Here is an 18,617-nt window from a genome sequence, read left to right on the forward strand (position 1 = left end):
TTTACTTTTATTATTATTATTGTTATTTTTTTCTCGTGCTCCTCCGTGGCAAGGGAAGTTGCCAAGATGACCTACATTTCCCATAAGGCACCCATTTCTACGGGTTCTTCCGGAGGTACGTGTCCTTCTGAGAGTCGTGTCTGCTACGGTGGATTGAACCTGTGTAGAAAATGGTAAGAAAATCAGACTTAAGCATCATAAACATCAGGCTAGTTCATGAACAGGGATGTCGAAGCAGAAAAACGTATTCAGGGATTGACATGTTTGTTTAGAGCTTTCCGGAAGTTTCCTTTTTTCTCATAGCTGTTGTCATGAGAGTTTAAGCGCAGAATACACATAGTTTATTGAAATTTTAAAATATTCAGCTAATAATGCTTTATTGACGTGACAGTTGTTTTTATAGAATCTTCGACTCCAAGAGATACTTTAAAGAGTAACATAAATTAACTATATTCAAACAAGGACTTTGGCTAAGTAGAGTCTGGCACCCAGTCATTATCACTTTTAGGTAACGCAGAACGATTAAAAGTGTAAAAGGCAAGTTTCAAAGATGTGTCCTGTTAGGAGTGACTGATTAGATACAAAGGTCCATAACTTAATAAGGCCGAAGTTCGTTCAAAAACTATTAGTTCTCTATTGTCACATTTCCAATTTTCAAATTGTGTATTTTTACAATTTATTTTAATATTCACAGTGAAGGTTTGCTGACCTGAACAGTGTACATAATAACACAACAATATGTAACACCCTAACTCGTTAACAATTTGTTATATTTACGGTAGGTAAGTTAGCAGTACGTAATAGGTGCATAGTATCAGTCTGTTTAAAGGCTCGCCCATTGGCAAGTAAGTAGTAGTTACATTTTTAAACTTTGTGACCTGCATAATATTTTTACTTAAATATATTTTCATTATTTTTTATTTATTTATTTTTTTTACAAGAATACTGTTGGAAAATAAACTCATGCTGGACAAAAGAGATTTCATTCATTCATTCTTTCTTTGTTTCTAAAGCAGGTAACAACAGTAAATGGGCAATGTATTGTAGGTCTTATAATAGGTTTGGATAACCATAAGAATCAGAAAATAAAGTGTTATTGAGCAGAATGAAATAGCAAATTATAGAAACAGTGATAGTTTAAAAGGCAGTAAATTAGTTTTGAAAACAATTCGTAAAGGCTTACATACTATGCTATATACTAATCCAAATTTTAATTGTTAAGATGAAAATTGAAGAGGCTGTCTTGTGACTTAAAAATGCATGATACACTTATATAACCCAGATATTAATTGTAAGTAATACTGTATCTGTGGTGGTAAAATTAGCTCAAAACGTATTTGTGCATTTCCTATATCTGATTTTCCTGACTCTCTACCACAGATAGAAATTTATAGGTTAGGGTCTAATAGTAGCAGTAAATGTTTCATGCTGTTCTTGAAAAGCATATACAAAAACCAATACTCTTTAAGTCTGTGTTTAGCATAATACTTTGAGTAGTTGCACCAAGGTCTTAAAGAAACAAGCAGGAATTAAATTTTAGGTACAGAGATGGAAAAAAGAATTGTAGTGCAGGATCAAAAGTGTAATGCATACATTGCAGGACAAATACATCTAAAATTTATAAACGGTAGGAAATTTATTAGAACTGCTTTGTGGATAAGTAAGAAAGAAAGAGTGAAAAAATGCTGGTGTATAACTTTTTTTTTTTTTTTTTGAGACAAATAACTCCAATGCAAGGACAGAAAAACCTCCACTAGTTACTGTAAATGTTAAAAAAAAAAAAAAAAAAAAAAAAGTATTGGAAATTCAAAAAGAGCAAGAGAAGTGCTACTAGTATTTTAAAAAATCTGAAATCAAATAAATCCCCAGATCAAGATAACCTTATCCAAGAATACTCAAGTAAGCTAGTGATATACAGTGTGTATATATAATAAATAAAAATGGTCTATAATTTTATAAACTCTGTTCCATGATTTTTCAAGTAAGGAATACTGTAGTTTCAGGGTAAAGCTCTTATGTAATTTATGGTGCTGGTGAGTGACAATGTGTTACATATAGACTACCACAAACAAGAAATAATTTCAGTATACCCTATACATGTGACAGCAATGGCCAAATGTTTATACATTGTATAAGTGGTTCATATATAAATATGCTAATGTTTATGTGTTTATACAGATGGGTGTTGTTATGACTGAGTTATGTTCTATTTTTTACTAATGGAAAATCTGTAAAAATGCATAATGCTGTATTCCTAGATAAAAGAACACCTCAGCCTTATTAATACCATGAGAGTGAAGCAATATCAGCGCATTTCAAATAATACAACTCAAATAATTCGCATTAAAGTTTGATCTATGGGTATATACAGAATGTCAGCCTTATGCTTAAATATTCTTCAGTTTTTGATTATGTCACAGTACCTCATGGAGTTGGGAAAAATCATAATGATGTTATGAAAATCCACCTATAACTGCTGATTATGAGACATCTGCTGTTTCTGCTGAGGAATCATTCAGTGTGTTGCTGCCACTCTCGCCAGCTGTATTCTTTGAGATGGCACGGCTGAGACATATCCTTAGGATCCTGGGAATCACCAGTGGGTTCAACCGCTCGACTAAATGGGCATCTGCTGATATTAGCTGCACAGGTGTGGTCGATTACTTTCACCTGGTAAAATGTGCAAATGAAATCTGAAAATAGTTCAAAACGGGGACAAAATACAGACTGTGCTGTAGTATACTTTAGCTTTAGTGATGACTGCAACAGAGTTTCCTTTGCCAAAAACTAATTCATGTTATTCATAAGTAAAAAACTGAAATCACCAGTTGAAAATTAAATGTAATTATGTTATGAAGAAAATCTGTGAGGTTTTTATGTAGTTGTTAGTATCTGCATAATGGTCTGCTTGGGTTTAGAGGAGTTAGACCATGTTATATTAATATATTGAAATTCTAGGAGGAGGCAACAACATTATGAAACCAAGAGTTGCATGTTTGGTTTTTTTTTTTTTGATTTTTCAGAATTATTTTTAATAAGTCCCGCATGAGAGGCTAATGATTAAAGTAAAAGAAGTGAAAATTCAGGGTGCTAGGTGAGGTTATGGTGTGAGGAAATGTTCTGACTTCGGTGACAACAGTGCTGCTCCTCAGGAATCAATGCTGGACCACCATTCTTATTGCTCTATCTCAATATAAATGATTGAGATAAAAATGTAGCTAACAATCTATTTAGTTAGTAGATTCATAGAATTGTTACCAAACTTTTTGGACAAAATTCAGACTTGACATAAACAGCATGTGGCAGATAAAGCTCAGTATGAATAAATATAAAAATGTACACAAAGTTTATTTAAAAAAAAAAAAAGCACAGTTGTAGGTCTGAAAGATCAAAGTACACCTTGGGTGTATTGGACAGCTGTATGGAAGCTATTAAGCTGTCATTCTGTGTTTTTAATCAGTTCTTTGTAGTCCTCCTTTAAAGTCTGCATATGTGAATGTATATGCAAAACATTGCTTGAACTGGATATACATAAGTGCCAACAATCTTAAGTGTTACACTGATGTAGAGTGCAGAGCATTTACCCATTAGAAGTTCAAGCCCCACCATCTAATGCTGGGCATTCATTGTGTGATTTTTTTTTTTTTTTTTTTTTTGGCTCAGTTTTAAGATCAATTTGCAGTTGCTGCATGACTTTTTTCCCTCTGAGTCAGTGCCAATTTCAGCCTTAGTGGCCATCGTTTTATCTTAAAGTTGCAATGGGGTTGCGATGCCTGATTGCATCTTATGATTGGACTGTATGATTGGACTGTACAGTATAGCTAATCATAATCCTGTTTTTAATGTTAAAAAGGTATGAATATCAGCTCGTTTTAACTGAAATGGCTCTAGGCTTTTCCCATGTTCTCAAATAGGTGCCCATGGCCTAATGAACATCTTGCTGCCCTTGTCTAACTGGAACAGAGAACCCCGGAAGAGCCACGTGCGAGTTATACTGAATTTTGCTTATGAAGTGTTGTATGGTGTAAAAGTTTTCTCCCGTTTATTTCACGTCCTTTGTTTGAAGCGGTACTTTTTTTTTTTTTTTTTTTTTTTTTTGCAGATGATGTTCCAAGTGAATTAATTTGTGTGTTGCACAGGATTTTTGGTAGATTATTAATGCAGATTAAGATGTCTAGTAGGTTGCTTTTGAAAAATTGTAATTGCACATGTATATAATTTATTTTACACCTTTCCTATGCTCAAAGCAGTTGACATCAAGAATTTAAAACAAAAAAATGGATGTACGTGCCTGTTTTCAGCTGCTTATCACTATTATTTTTAGAAAAAAGGTTAAAATGTGATGGCAATAACAATGGAAATAAAAAAAAAAAAAAAAAAAAAAAATTAAAAGCTCCTTGTGCAGTCATTGCCCCTTCAGAAAAAAGCATGAAACTGTGCTGAAGTGAGCGTATAAAAAAAAAAAAAAAAAAAAAAAAAAAATTGTTAATGAAAAGTTTAATTTATAATTGCTCTACGGTTGCAAAGTATAGAATATTGTTGTTCTGTCCTCTACTTGAGATATGAGTTGCCCATCTCCTGCAATATGATTTCAATTTGTATCATTTATACTTTACAATATAGTAAGCCACAATATGGGAAGTAAGCCTAGCAACTATATTCATTATTTTGATGAATAATATCTATCTCAATTTAGGAAGGAATATTTTTAAAAATACATGTGAAATGAGTCAGAGTGGATCTATTGTAACACTGAGATCTAAAAAAACTCAAACTAAATATTTGTTCTTAAGTTGAACTGCTTACACCAAGTTGTTTGACCATTATTATTCAAAAATACTTTTCCTTCAAGGATTTTTTTGACTTCAATATTTTACTAATAATACTATTTTCTTGTTTGTTATTTTAGCTGCGTGTTTTTTAAATCCAGATCTTTTCCAAGTCTGTATATCAAATTATTTAATAAATATTCAAGTACAGAATGCATTCATATGCCTGTTTGAATCATCTGGACAAATTTAGATGTTAGGTTAATCGATTAATCAGAAAAGTTGATTGATTAATTATATACAAATTATATAAATGTTTGTGGCGGCCCTAGTTTATTGTAAAATCAATAAGTTATGAGATACTAAGCCATGTTTAAATTACTGTCTTACAGAAGCTGAGAATGTTGGGTTCAAGTTTATTCTGTGTACATAGTACAATGAAATTCTTGCATGTCTCCCTCAGAAAAGTGGCATTAATACGGTACCAACTACAGAAAATAAAGACCTTGAATACAACATTATACACTGATTGAAACTCCTAAACATACACACGTAATAAAATAATTTCAGTGTCAGAGGCTGTTGGGTAACCTGTAGAAGAAAATACTCTCTCTGAGTAGCCAGGAGTATTTGAGCACACCACTTCTGCTGCTTGAAATTTTCCAGTTTGAGGAAGACCCAACACATTACCCCAACCAAGTGGAAAGCTGGATTGAGAAAGTCCAGAGTGAACGGATGTGTACACTCCAGTGACACTCCTCTTTCAAGTTTAATGGTAAAGACACAATACAACTTTTAATATGCAGTGTATGTTCAGAGCTGTTAAAACAGAAAATAGCACATGGTATTGTTTTTTGAGAAAATTATGGGCATCTTGTTCTTCTGAATTACTGCTTTTTGCACTCTGCTTAGGCATGATGTAGTACATGCCATGGTACAACAAAGCTAATGACTCGGTTCTTCAAAAGTGATTCATAAGTTTGTTTTGAAGTGTTATACAGTTTGAGCAAAGAGGAATTCTGGTTTGACCATTAAGACAGATATGTTTTGGTAAAGTTGGAATAATGATGGTGAGCATCCTCTTTATGTTTCAGCTCTGCAGATCTTGTATATGCAGCCATTCTTACCCTGAAGGTTGTACAAGTTTGTGGTGGAACCGAGAGCTCAAATTAGACCAGTCTGAACAATGTGGGAATAGTGGCTCCACCCTCAAAAGGTCTCCTTCTATAGAAGGTTTTAATACCAGACCTTCGTCTTTTTAAGTTTTTCTTCATACCTTCCATGTAACAGGTGACTCTTTGTGACTGTTTTGAAAGGTTTCTTTAGATAATTGTTACCTCTTGCATATTAATTTAAACTACAAGTAATCCAGTACCTTATTCTTTTTCACCCCCTCTTCTTTAGGAGCTCGAGGCAATGACCAGATATACCAGTCCAGTGAACCCAGCTGTGTTCCCCCACCTGACAGTAGTACTTCTTGCCATTGGCATGTTCTTCACTGCATGGTTCTTTGTGTATCCTTTGTTTGCTATACCAGGCACTACTCTTAATGTTATGGAACCTAAAATTCCAAAAGCTTGTTCCTGATGTTCTTGCAGCCCCATTAAAATATGACAGTCTTTTCACTTCTACATTGGGCCCTTAACAAACTTTAGTGGTTTATTGTGCAGTGAAAAATAGCCCAACTGCATCTCTTGCACTTTGTAATGTTTTAAATTGCTTTAAGTTGCAAAATACCTCAAAAATTATTTTAAATTGATCACATTTACTTTGCATGAAACTGTTAATTTACAATAAGGTTCTGTTTTGAAAATAATTGCTTTTTGCCTGAAAAGTATGTATTAAAAAATATACAGGTCTGCACATTTAAACATAAAACAAGTTCTGTCACGTAATGTACAAATTTGTAGATGCAGAAGGAAACGGGAAATGTGAATTTTTTTTTTTTCTGTCACTTTGAGTGTCTTAAGGGTAACGTCCTTGTGGACTTGTTTGTGAACTGTGAGTATACCCATATTAGAATATTGCCTAAGAGTGCAGTGTGGTTTAGTCTCATTGGTGAGTTGATGTAAACCAGATGCATGGACAAGAACTAGCTGTGTGTTATGTTGTTTGCTTGGTAATGTTGTAAGTGTGGAAGAGTTTTGCTTTTAAATTGGTTCACAGGAAGCTATTGAATCCATTTCAGTAGCAAAGCTTTATAACAAGTATTTAGAAGGGTCATGACTGTGTCCACAATCAATCATTAGAATACTAGAACAATTTAGGCGAGAACAGGCCATTCAGCCCAATAGAGCTCGCCAGTCCTAGCCACTTAATTCTTCTAAAAAAACATTGTCTAGTTTTGAAAGTCCTTTAAGTCTTTCTGTCTACCACACTACTTGGTAGCTTATTCCAAGTGTCTGTGGTTCTCTGTGTAAAGAAAAACTTCCCTTAACAAGTTTCCAACTGTGTTCGTGATGAACTCATTTTAAAGTAATGGTCTTGATTTGCTGTACTAATTCCCTTCAGAATTTTAAACACTTCAATCAGGTCTCCTCTTAATCTTCTTTTGCTTAAACTGAAAAGGCTCAGCTCTTTTAATATTCATAATTCATCCCCTTTAGCCCTGGAATCAGCCTAGTCGCTCTTCTCTGGACCTTTTCTGACGCTGCTGTGTCCTTTTTGTAGCCTGGAGTCCAAAACTGCACACAGTACTCCAGATGAGTCCCAGTTTGTTATAAAGCATGAGAATATCCTCCTTGGACTTGTACTCCACACATTGTGTAATATAACCTAACATTCTGTTTGCCCTCTTAATGGCTTCTGAACACTGTTGGGAAGTTGATAGCTTAGAGTCCACTACGATTCCTAAATCCTCATAATCGCTCATATGTTGTGCTATTTGTCAAAACATGTTGTAGTCTGAAAAGTGTACACAAATACATTATACTTGTATCTTCTAGAATATCTGATTTTTTAAAAATTATGTGTTGACATTGACTTTGGACATGCCTCCTATTCTGACAATATGCACCCCTGAATATCACTGGATGCTTTACGTATTTGGTGCAAATATTTTATGCTTTTGCTCCACTTATTTTCAGGCAAGCCTCCCACCCCCCAAAAAACAACATATAATGTGCAAAACTGAGAAGCAAGCCTCATACAGGCTTTGTGATCCAGTTATGTACGACAAATCACAGAGGTTAACAAGAAAAACAAGACTGAGATATCAGCAAAATCAAGCTGTCAAAATACCTACAAACAGAAATGCATTTTGGTAGACTATAGTGTGATATCTTTTAAAACTTTAAATGGCTGAAAGCAAAAGCACGATCCCTTATGGCAGTGGAGGGATGGCCATGTGGTTTAGAGTATAGTGCCATGTTTCCTGAAAGCACAATGAATTTAACTATTCCCTACATTTTTCATCATGTGTCAGTTATGTACTGCAAGGATTCAGATGTAAGGACAACATCCTGTAGCACTCTCTGAGGGCAGCACATCAGAAGACCTACTGTACATTTAACACGCTCTACACCCAGACTCCAATGATTTGATACCAAATATGTGTGGTATTATAAAGTAAACTCGGTACAAGTTCTACAGTTGCACTTGTACCACTAGTATCCTTTTAGACCTTCTACTTCTCACTTTAACTGCAAATAACAAAGTGTAAATTATTTGAATCATTGGAAAAACTTTAATTTCTTCATTAGAAATTTACCATTCCCTAAGAATATATACAGTCTGAAAGAATTAACATTACAGCACAGGGATACAAACAAAGCATTATTTGTGTTACGTAGGTTGAGAATTCTGCAATCCTAGTCAAGAACAGTTAGTGAGAGTGATGAAGCTGATGGATATCTGTTACACATGGCCAAAGAGTAAATTGTGTTCAAGAAATTTCCTGCATTGTTTGAAACAGAAAAGTGCCATGCTGTGCAGCTTGGAAGTACATATAAAACAAGGCTGGGGATGCTGAACTAACATGGTAAAAAGATGAGTTAAAACCCAGACTTGACGGTGACCCTGATTTTGAATGCTTAAAGTAGCTGCGTTGAGAGCAGATTTTTTAGCCCTGTAAGACATTTTTCATGGCACAGCTGTTGGCCTGCAGGTGGTTGTGTCCAGGAGCTTATTTTGAAAAAGTGGAACAAATTTAATTTATGCTTTTCTGAATCCACTGTTGAGATTAAGGACTCATCTTTTTTACGTGTTATGTGTTGCAGTCTTGTGCTTAAATCATTTAAATTATTTTTCCCTCATCAGGCAACACTTAAAACCCTAGAAGGACAAAACAAAAGACAGGATTTTAGACATTTCAGGACATTTTATATGACTCTTCAAATTGGGCTCATGTGCATCTCATTGTATTGATCATCACTTAGATTTTTCTGCATCTTGTATGGGGTCCCAACGGTCATCAATTCAGTGGATTTGACTCAATTAGGAAAGGCACACACCCTTCTACAGACAGTCCAAAATCTGACAAGGTGTACCAGAGGAAAAAATCAAATCATGAGACTGAAGGAATGGCCTGCGGAGCTTAGAGACAGGATTTTGAGTGAAAGCACAGATCTGGGGAAGGCTACAAAGAGCACTTTTGCAGGGGAATAGTCACATTCTTCATTTAACAGTGAAAAGAATATTTGAATCAATGAAGCATTTTCTAAAAGCAGTCAGAAAAGAGTGGATCAATAAGCCCCTGTAGCATTGAGCAGGTGGAACAACTCAAATCGTGGTAATCAGTACAGCGATGTGTACTGTCCTGGGCATTTCCAGCCCGCCCTTCAAACTACCAGGAAATAGGGGACTTGCATTCATGCAATTGGAACTGGAGGTATTTGTTGGTTAATTATGAGGTCAATATTATGACTGTTTTGCTCATTCTGTCATTGTCCATTTTGGTGAGTGAGCGTTGTTGCACAACAGTGAACTTAATAAAAAGTGACCGATGTAATCATTTAAGTGCACAGAGCCGGGATGCCTGCCCAGACTGAAGCGTGAAGGCCCAACACCGGATCCTGAAGCAGCTGATAACTTGCTAATGCTGCTTCTCTATTCTTTTTCAAAAATGTCAAGGTCCACCAACAGCCCTAAACAAGCAGCACCTGAAGCGTAGGAGATAGGACCCAAGTCAAAAAAGGCAAGAGGAGAGTCAGTCACTCGGAACATTTGTCAGGGCAGACTTTCAGTGACACTGGAGATGCATTTGAATTGTTTTTATTAACACTTGGCTAAAAATTCTGCTATTTTGTATTACGTTTTGATCTATTGTTTACTGAGCATTTCCATTATAGTAAATTTAAATAGAACTGTATAGATCATTTGTAACAGAATCCATACTCTAATGATGCCCACCCTTCCCAGAGTTGGGGAAATACTGACCCAACAGAAGGATCAATGAGCAGAAGACATTCAGACTTTAAAGAGCTGAATAGCCCTAAGTAGTTTTCATGGATGGTTTGCTAATTTGAAATACAGATAATTCCATATGTAATCAACTATAAAATTTAGATACCCAGATATAACTTGTGATTGTCTCAGGGGATTTCACCTTAAAGCAATAAGATGTTTAGCAGCAAGACTGACGAAACAGACGAGGTTCCACTGGTAGGAGAGATAAGGTGTAGAGAGGAAAAATCTAAAAGGTTTGAGTTTCGGCAGTAGTGGGATATCAAGAGGTAGGAAAAAAGGCCAAAACTAAAGTGCATAGAGCCAAAGGAGAAAGAAAACAAGATGGACGAACCAAAAAATATGGAAAAAAGTGGCAGAGGATCAGGTTCAAGGTTCATTAGTGGGTGCTCTCAGGTAGAAGGGTGAACTCTCTGAAGGAACTTTTCGTTGGGTTTGGTGATCATTTGGAATCCCTAATTCCCAGACTTGTCCATTATGAAATACTGTATGAACATCATTGTGTTTTTATTTTGTTTAGCAGTTATGTTTTATTTGTACTATTGTATCTTTTTGTGAAAACTAGTATTGGAATGGGCTAGTCGAAAAACTTCATATATTTGCAGATGTCTGCTATAGAGTAGTTGAGTTGGTGCTGATGGATGCTTTAGTAACTAATGACATTTTATTAAGATCTGGAAATGTTCATCTACTTGTAAATGATCTATCAAAATAAAGTAAAACCAAGTATGCTCAACTTTTGCAGTTTAGAATGATTTCTCACCCCTTGAAATGCAGCATCTTGAACTGGTGAACTTCATGTCTATTTTATGACTAAACATCTCCATAGATAGTACATGTAACTCATAGATTAAAAATGCTTGCTAATGTACATTCATTCATTTGCTAAGCAATCCTATTCTCAGACCTGTTTAACCCAAATCAGTCTCACGAGGGGACGAGACTGGGCACCATATAATAGTGCTGGGCTTTGTTTTAGGCTTGTGCTGTGCTGACTAGAGATGCTCTTGTTTTTCTGGAAATTGGTTGATCTTCCTGTTATCCTTAACTTGCTTCACCAGTTATGAGGTGACATCCACCAAATACACACGTGACATCTACAAAGAACTGCTCATTTCCCTGGTGGCCTCACTTTTCATGGGATTTGGAGTCCTGTTCCTTCTACTTTGGGTTGGGATTTATGTATGAGGCAGGTGGACAGAGGTAAGAATTTAATTAGTCTACAGAATGCACATCAATGACTCGGTCAAAGTACACTCAGTTCTTGCTCTGTAGCTTTCCTAAGCATTCTACCTAAACACCTGTTAACTTTCAAGACGAAGGTAACAGTAAAGTGATCCTGATAGCCCCGTGATTGAGAAGTTGTTTCTGGTTGCTAATGTCTGTATCTTTATTTTAGGGACAGATCTTGAGAAGGCACCAAGGGCATTCCAGGGAACCTTTGGCATCTGTTATGGCACAAAGAATTTATTGTGGAGTTGGTTTTTTCAAACATGAACTGTTTGTGATGGATGTTTTCTGTTCCAATATTCAAATAAAGGGGTTTTCTAATAAAATTAGAATTAAAATGTTGTATTCACGAATGAAACAATGAATAATAGTGTACATAAAAATTGCCACTCTGCCTGGATGGCTTATAAGCTTTCAAGTAGCAATGCTTACTTATTCCATGATCAGATAATTAAGTCTTTTAACTTGCTGTATATTTATAATGATGGCTCAGAAGAGACTGGAGGTGGTGATGAGCAGAACTCTGCCGGCAGCTGCAGGTCAACACAAGACGACTGCACTCATCCTTTTATGAGTAACAAGCTGGTGAGTTGAGATGTACAGAACAATAATACGAGTGTGGTAAACAGCAGAGGCACCACCATGCATAATGACAATGGGGACGCAAACCTCAGTTTGTGTGTTTATCGTAAAAATAAAACGGACAAGTGACAGTACAGATTACCTGACGAAACAAGCCCACCATCTGGAATGGCTTTCGTACTTGCTTACTTCTTTGCCTTTCTTCCTGACTGTCCTCGGGGTAATCTATGGACTGCTTGGAGTGGTGTTACAACTTGCTGGTCCTCCATGGCCCGTCTCTCTTGGTTTTTTTTTCAAGCAGAAGATTAGGTACCCTGTTATCTTCCGGAAACATTTGAATATTTTTCTTGAAGGTGGCCCCATAATTGTACTGGTTTTCTGGTCTTGCCCCATTACGTTCCCAGCCATAGCTGCCTTCCCACACTGACATACAGGATCATTCCTTTTGCCACTTTGACTTTTTGTTTGTCCTGGTGCACTTTCTGTGCCAGATTGACTGGAGCAGTCTAGTTAGTTTGGAAGGGTCAGATGGCAGCTTAAGCAGTCAGTCTATGGACGAGATCCTGAGCATCAAGCTAGCAGGCAGAATTAGTGGAGGGGCAGAAAAGAGAAGCGACGAGAACAGGTCTGTGAAGAGATTTGTTACACTGCCATCACCTGTCATGCTGTGATCTTGACAGTAAGTGAAGGACAGGAGCAGCAGTATTGTGAGAAAGAGCAATGGAGGTACACATTTGTGACATGAAGTGAGAGTCATGGTTTGCCCTTGATGGGCTGCTGTTTTGTTGTTTTTTTAATACCTACTCTTGAGACAAACTCTTGGAAGTTTATTGTTAAGTTCTACAACCAGACAGATCTTCTATGTAGAACAAAACTGACATCCAGATATGTGAAAAAATCCATTTACATCAAGAGATGCATCCTAGGTGTCATGTTCATTAACATTCATGTTTATTCTACCAAACTACAAACTGGCATGTTTGTTAGTAGATCTGCCGTTTTGTGTTCTTTGCTGTAGGCCTGAAGAGTGCACCAGTTAGGATTGTTTTAATCATCCATCCAGTTTAGCCAGAGCCTGTCCCAGCACAACTGGGCTCAAAGCAGAACCAAACCCCACGCTGGGTGTTAATTTATTCTGCATTTCAATTTAGTGCCATGCCCACTCACCTGGTCAAATTCGGAGCTGTCAATCATCTTTGGGACGTGGGCAAAACCTCTAAATAGACAGGAGAGAATATGCAAGTCCATGCCATCACTCATTGAGGGAAGCCAACCCACCTGGATGCCCCACCACACTGCCAACACTTCATCATGCAACTCAAAAAATTCTGTTGCTGTGGGGTTGTAGAAGCCTCCGTAAGATAAATACAGTCGCCTTAAAAATGAATGTATAATAGCCTGAGAGTTGCTCATCTTGAAACGAACATCATTGTGCTGCCCTGCAATGCTCTCTTTGAACAAGAGGGTTCTGAAAGTGAGTGTAGTTTTGAACTGCGTCGGTCATTTGGGTGCACTCACAACTGTTACTAGCGAACAAATATGTTGGAATACTTTAGAATAGAGTGTTCTCGGCAGGCAGTGTGGCATGCTGGTTAAGGCTTTGGGCTTCAGTCTCTGCACAACAGACAGTGACCATGAGCAAGTCACTGCACCTGCCAGTGCACCAAATGGAAAAACAAAAAATTGTGTTTCAAAATGCTGTAATAAATAAAATAATAATCTGTAAAGGTAGATGGAACAGAATTATTAAATGCACTGCAGCTTCATCCAAACTTCTCATGGAGTTGACCCTATCCATGCAGTATTGAGTGCAAGACACCATCCAGGCTGAGGCTTACAGACACTCACTAATTTTGGGCAAACACGGAGTTGCCAATGAACACGACACACACGTCTTTGAGATGTCAGCTCCAGGGAGATGTGCAAACTCCACACTAACAGCCTTGAGGAACTGTGAGGTAGTGGCATCAACCAGCATCGCTCTGTACTGCACAGAAGGTCAACTTACTTAGTGAAATATTTAATAATAAATAATAATTCATTACATTTATATAGCGCTAATCCATTTATGTTGTAATTAAAACTAGAGAAAACAGCAGAGTCTCTCCAAACAAACAAACTGTGGCCTTTTCACTAAAACGCACGGTGCTCCATTACTCAAGGACCTTTGTGCTTTTAAGTCAAGTTAAATTCTCCTCTGAACCTATAAAATTTGTTTTATTAGTGAAAAGGTCACATCTGTAGACCATAAATTAGTTTATTCCAAACATTGTCGAAGAATGAGAAAAAAGTAACAGGCTGTGCATGACAACAAGTAGGAAATGGCCTCCAGAAATTTAAGAAAAGATGTACTGAGATGGGATGGGATGATTTTCGTGAAATAAGCCAGAATAAAACCATACTTTAGAAACTTGGGAATGCAATTGAATCCCACTCCACCAAAAAAAAAAATCCAGAAAACTGAGAATAAATCATATTGTATTTTTAAAAAAAGGACAATACAACGTAAAACAGAGCATGTTAACAACGCACGGAAGCATCAAGTAAGGAGTTAAAAGTTTTTCCAGTTCCACAAAGCCGAACCGAGTTGGTGAAATAAGGACACAATAAATATTTAGAGCAGTAACAGAACAAAAGTACTAATTACAGGCTCAGCCCACTAGAGGGCGCCATCTCACTACTAAGTAGGATACATAACACACAAGTAGTCTGTTGTCATATACAAATGATTTAAAAAAATCAGTGATTGTAAAAATAAAAGTAGAAATTAGTGCTTTAAAAATTAAACAGATTTGATTGCAACAGCAGATAAAATACATATTTACAATAGCTTTAAGCTTTATATCCTGTTTAGTACATTTTTAAGTTGCTCAGTGGTTTATTTTTGGATGCAATTTTTAAAAGGTTATTTGAAATTTTGAAGGTTGAATAATAATAATAATAAAAATTTGGCCCCTTTCTTTGCACCTTGGAAAGTGTGATGTTTAAAAACAATATTGTCCTGACAGAAATTGGATTGCTCTTTAATTTTGGTTTATGTATGATGCAGAAAAAGGTTAATCATACATTGTTTCAGCACAAAACAATGCACTGTAAAATCTGCAGACTCGTGCAGCGAATGTGTTTCAGTGGGCACAGGGCCCCCAAATGACTGGGCTTTCCACGGCGTCTACCTAGAAAGCAGGGTGGGAGCAGGTCTACTGATGTGCTAGAAGAGCTCACATGAAGCACCGTCCACATGGATGTAGAAGGACTTCCCCAGTGCGCTCATTTAATGGAGGTCAACTATGGAGGAAAGGCGCAGATGTCGGAGTGAGCGGGCGAGTGTGTTCAGTGCAGCTGTGAGAGCAGACTCGTCACAGCAGAATGGCAAATATTCCTATGTGACATCTCCTATTGGCTAAAAAAACAACCTATTACAAAATGCTATATTCCTATGTTTAGAAAAAATAAACATTTTATGTCTTGGCACTTTATGCTATCATCAGTTCTCTCTAAGTTGTGCATTGATATATGAGCAGTCATAAATAGTGTAAGGCGTTTAATAAGTAGTGCTTTTAGAGAGTATTGACAGTGTTTAAAGACGAAAAAATATATATATATAAATATATCAATGCAATCTGTGGTACTCATTGGACATGTAGTTGGATGATTAAAGCAAAACAGACAAGAAGACCTTTTCTTTCTCACTATGGCCACTTTCTTTCAAAGCAAGGATTCTCAAGTCCATGGCTGACGAATCTCATGAACCTCTACTCGTCTTCCAATGTCTAAAAAATCATTTTAATAATTTGGGTTATAATCGATACTTAAAAACGTTACTTGTGTTACCGGTGAACATGGAAGGTAATGCCTTGGGTCTGTGATAGTCCTGTCCCAGCAGGAGGTCATCAAGGGTAATGTTGTCCAATGGTATCTCCACAACCTTGTCATGTTTCACTATTAAGGTTTGGATTTCTCCAATTAGTTAGAGAAAGCACGCATTTTTAGAACTAGAGAGCTGGACATGATGGAATAGGGGAAAGAAAATAAAAAAAACAGACCACTGTAAGCAATATGTCTTCATCTGGGTCTTCATCCCCCATGAATTTGAGTCAGATGTGTCATTGTGATCAATGTCAAATAAGGAAATCATCCATCCATCCATTATCCAACCCGCTATATCCAAACTACAGGGTCACGGGGGTCTGCTGGAGCCAATCCCAGCCAACACAGAGCAGAAGGCAGGAAACAAACCTCAGGCAGGGCACCAACCTTCCACAGATAAGGAAATCTGAGTGTATTAAACAGAAGAAGACTACACAAAGCACAGAAAGTCATTAAAAAACAAGCAGAAGTTTGAAGCGCCTCTCATCGCTCCAGCTGTGACCTGAAAATATAATAATTCTTTAAGCGAATGCACAATGTACAGCACAGATGCTGGCTAATGCTAGCGGACTTCCTATGACGGACTTGTTTTTCACCCGAGAAAAGTGGGCTATGTAGAGTTCCTCACTTCTAAGCCGTGCACCTCTTCTTTCCAACACACACAAGGCTGACGGCTCAGAGTAACATCGACAGCTCACCCCAAGTTATGCTGTTTGAAGAAGCAACCACTGTGTTTTATCACAAATCAAAGCCTTGCCACCACATGCAAGTACAAGTCCAGTATTCTACCCGATATTGGAGGCGGCTTTCAATGAGAAACGATCAAAGTTCCAGTGTACCAACACGCAGCTTTGTGAACAGGGCTGAGGTTCTGTGGCATGGCCGCTCGAACCCTAGACTAGCCGAATGAGATGACAGCACTTTCAATCCAGTGTAACTGCAGTAGGATATGCAGGTCATGCTACATTGGGATTCTGCTAATTGCCAGTTCTGACCAGTACTATCCAGTGTAAAAGCTTTAAATAATCCAGTTATTGGTCAGGGATAAACAAGGACAGCAGTGTTGATCAATGAATGAAATAAAAGCATCTTCTATGTGCAATTAATTACCCATATTTGGTGTTTGGGAAGTTTCCCTACCAGTTAGGCTGGTAGCCATACCTCTAAATAATGAACTAATTCTACTTGGCATAACAAAAATAACACAATTAAATACTAATATTTCTTTGAATAAAAGGGAGGGATTAAACCAAATGCCAACTACGTATCTTCCACCCCTTTTGACCTAACTGTCCATCCAATGCAAGGCTGTGATAGTCTGCTTTGGTCTTTCTCGTCATTTTTATCTTCGTCATCCTCTTTCAAGTTCTTTGGCACGAACTGTTCAGTGCATACCCAGAGGCTGTGCTCACAGTAAGAGCTTGAGCAGGAAGGAGATTACCTGCAGGGATGAAAATGTTGTCCCCAAACTATGACGGTGCAAAGATAAGTATACATTTTCGTGAAGGCACAGAATGGCGAACTGGACTCCTTAAATTCTGAGCCAAATCCTGTAGCTCCAAATGGAGGAGGGGGGATAAAGGTTGTATGACAGAATGTAGCTGATGCAAGGAGGTCCAAGCCAAGTATTTTCTTTCCCAGGATGCTTTCCTTCGACTGTCTCTCAGACGCAGACTTGCAGGAATCGGAAGTAGTAGTCGGTAACCATGCGTCCATCCTCTCCATTCTTAGAATCACAGGCCACGTGCTGCTGCCAAAGAACAAAATACAAGAATGTCACAGTGCAGTCTTGTGAACCGGACACTTTCAGGATATTTACTGCCATCACTGTCTCATAACAGAACATCTCTCAGCCTTCTCAGTTTAACCATACAGGCTAACAGAACAGGTCTGGGACTGAGATGAGGGCCGCTGATGGTCCTTCTATCATGCTGCTCTGGACGTGCTTAACATGCTGAAAATGAAATCTATCTCTGTGTCTCTTATGATTACATCAAAGTAGTTAATGATAATTACAGTCCTTTGTAGTAAGAGTTGGTGGAACAGTGGTTAATTCTACTGTCGCACAGCTTCTGGGCTCAAATCCAGGCCTTAGCACTCTCTGGAGTTTTACATTCTTCCTCAATTGTATCTGCAGAGGTTTTTGCCTGGGTGTGCTGATTTTTTTTTTCTACATCCCAAAGACATGCTTGTTACGTTAACTGTCCACACTGTGTTCATCTCTTAAGAGTAAGTGGGGGGGGGGCATGTGTGTGTGAGTCTGCCCTCTGATGGGCTGATGCCCCTTTAGTTGGTTCTTGTCTTGAAGATGGTGCAGCCAAAATAAGTTCTGCCTACCGCATTTAATTACACAGGTTTGAAGATAGATGAGTGGATGAATTGTAATCTGTAAAACTCTGAAGTTGCATTCTGAAGTTATTGTTTCAAAAAGATTCAGAAATGCTGATGTATCAGAGGACTGCTTTGGGACAAAGATATGACCGTCAAAGGCCTGGGCCCAGTACTGGTAAAGACAACATAAGCCACATTGTTAGTTTAGTGGAGTTGACACCAACAGTGTGTGGTGTGTGTTTTGTGTATGTGTGAATGGAGTGCCCTAGAAAGACTACAGGCACGGGCAACTTTACAAAAGAGAATGAAGTACGATGAGGTATAACTGTTATATTTTGTTTTCCCAGGACACAAGAGGGTAGACAACCAAGCCCTCTTCTTCTTCTTTCGGCTGCTCCCGTTAGGGGTTGCCACAGCAGATCATCTTCTTCTATA

The 18,617-nt window shown here is 37.6% G+C and overlaps 2 protein-coding genes across 6 annotated transcripts in view; one reads left to right on the forward strand and one right to left on the reverse strand.

The window, feature by feature from the left end:
* The first annotated feature begins 25 nt into the window (after positions 1–25).
* On the forward strand, positions 26–11,745 carry tmem258 (transmembrane protein 258). Its single transcript, XM_028794368.2, has 4 exons — positions 26–173; positions 6,174–6,283; positions 11,234–11,375; positions 11,572–11,745. Exons 1-3 carry the CDS (start codon positions 171–173, stop codon positions 11,358–11,360), a joined length of 240 nt encoding a protein of 79 aa, XP_028650201.1. The 5' UTR covers positions 26–170; the 3' UTR covers positions 11,361–11,375; positions 11,572–11,745.
* A 2,728-nt stretch (positions 11,746–14,473) lies between these two features.
* The window catches only part of myrf (myelin regulatory factor), a 161,345-nt gene continuing 157,201 nt past the window's right edge, over positions 14,474–18,617 (reverse strand). For 4 of the 5 annotated variants that reach the window (XM_051923744.1, XM_051923746.1, XM_051923743.1 and 1 more), the window contains one exon: positions 14,474–17,601. In XM_051923744.1, coding sequence (XP_051779704.1) covers positions 17,515–17,601 — 87 coding nt within the window. In that variant the 3' untranslated portion in view covers positions 14,474–17,514. The remainder of the gene's footprint in view (positions 17,602–18,617) is intronic. The other variant, XM_051923745.1, reaches the window with a different exon arrangement.

The sequence above is a fragment of the Erpetoichthys calabaricus genome, chromosome 2 (assembly GCF_900747795.2).
Source record: "Erpetoichthys calabaricus chromosome 2, fErpCal1.3, whole genome shotgun sequence".
NCBI classification, from domain to species: domain Eukaryota; kingdom Metazoa; phylum Chordata; class Cladistia; order Polypteriformes; family Polypteridae; genus Erpetoichthys; species Erpetoichthys calabaricus.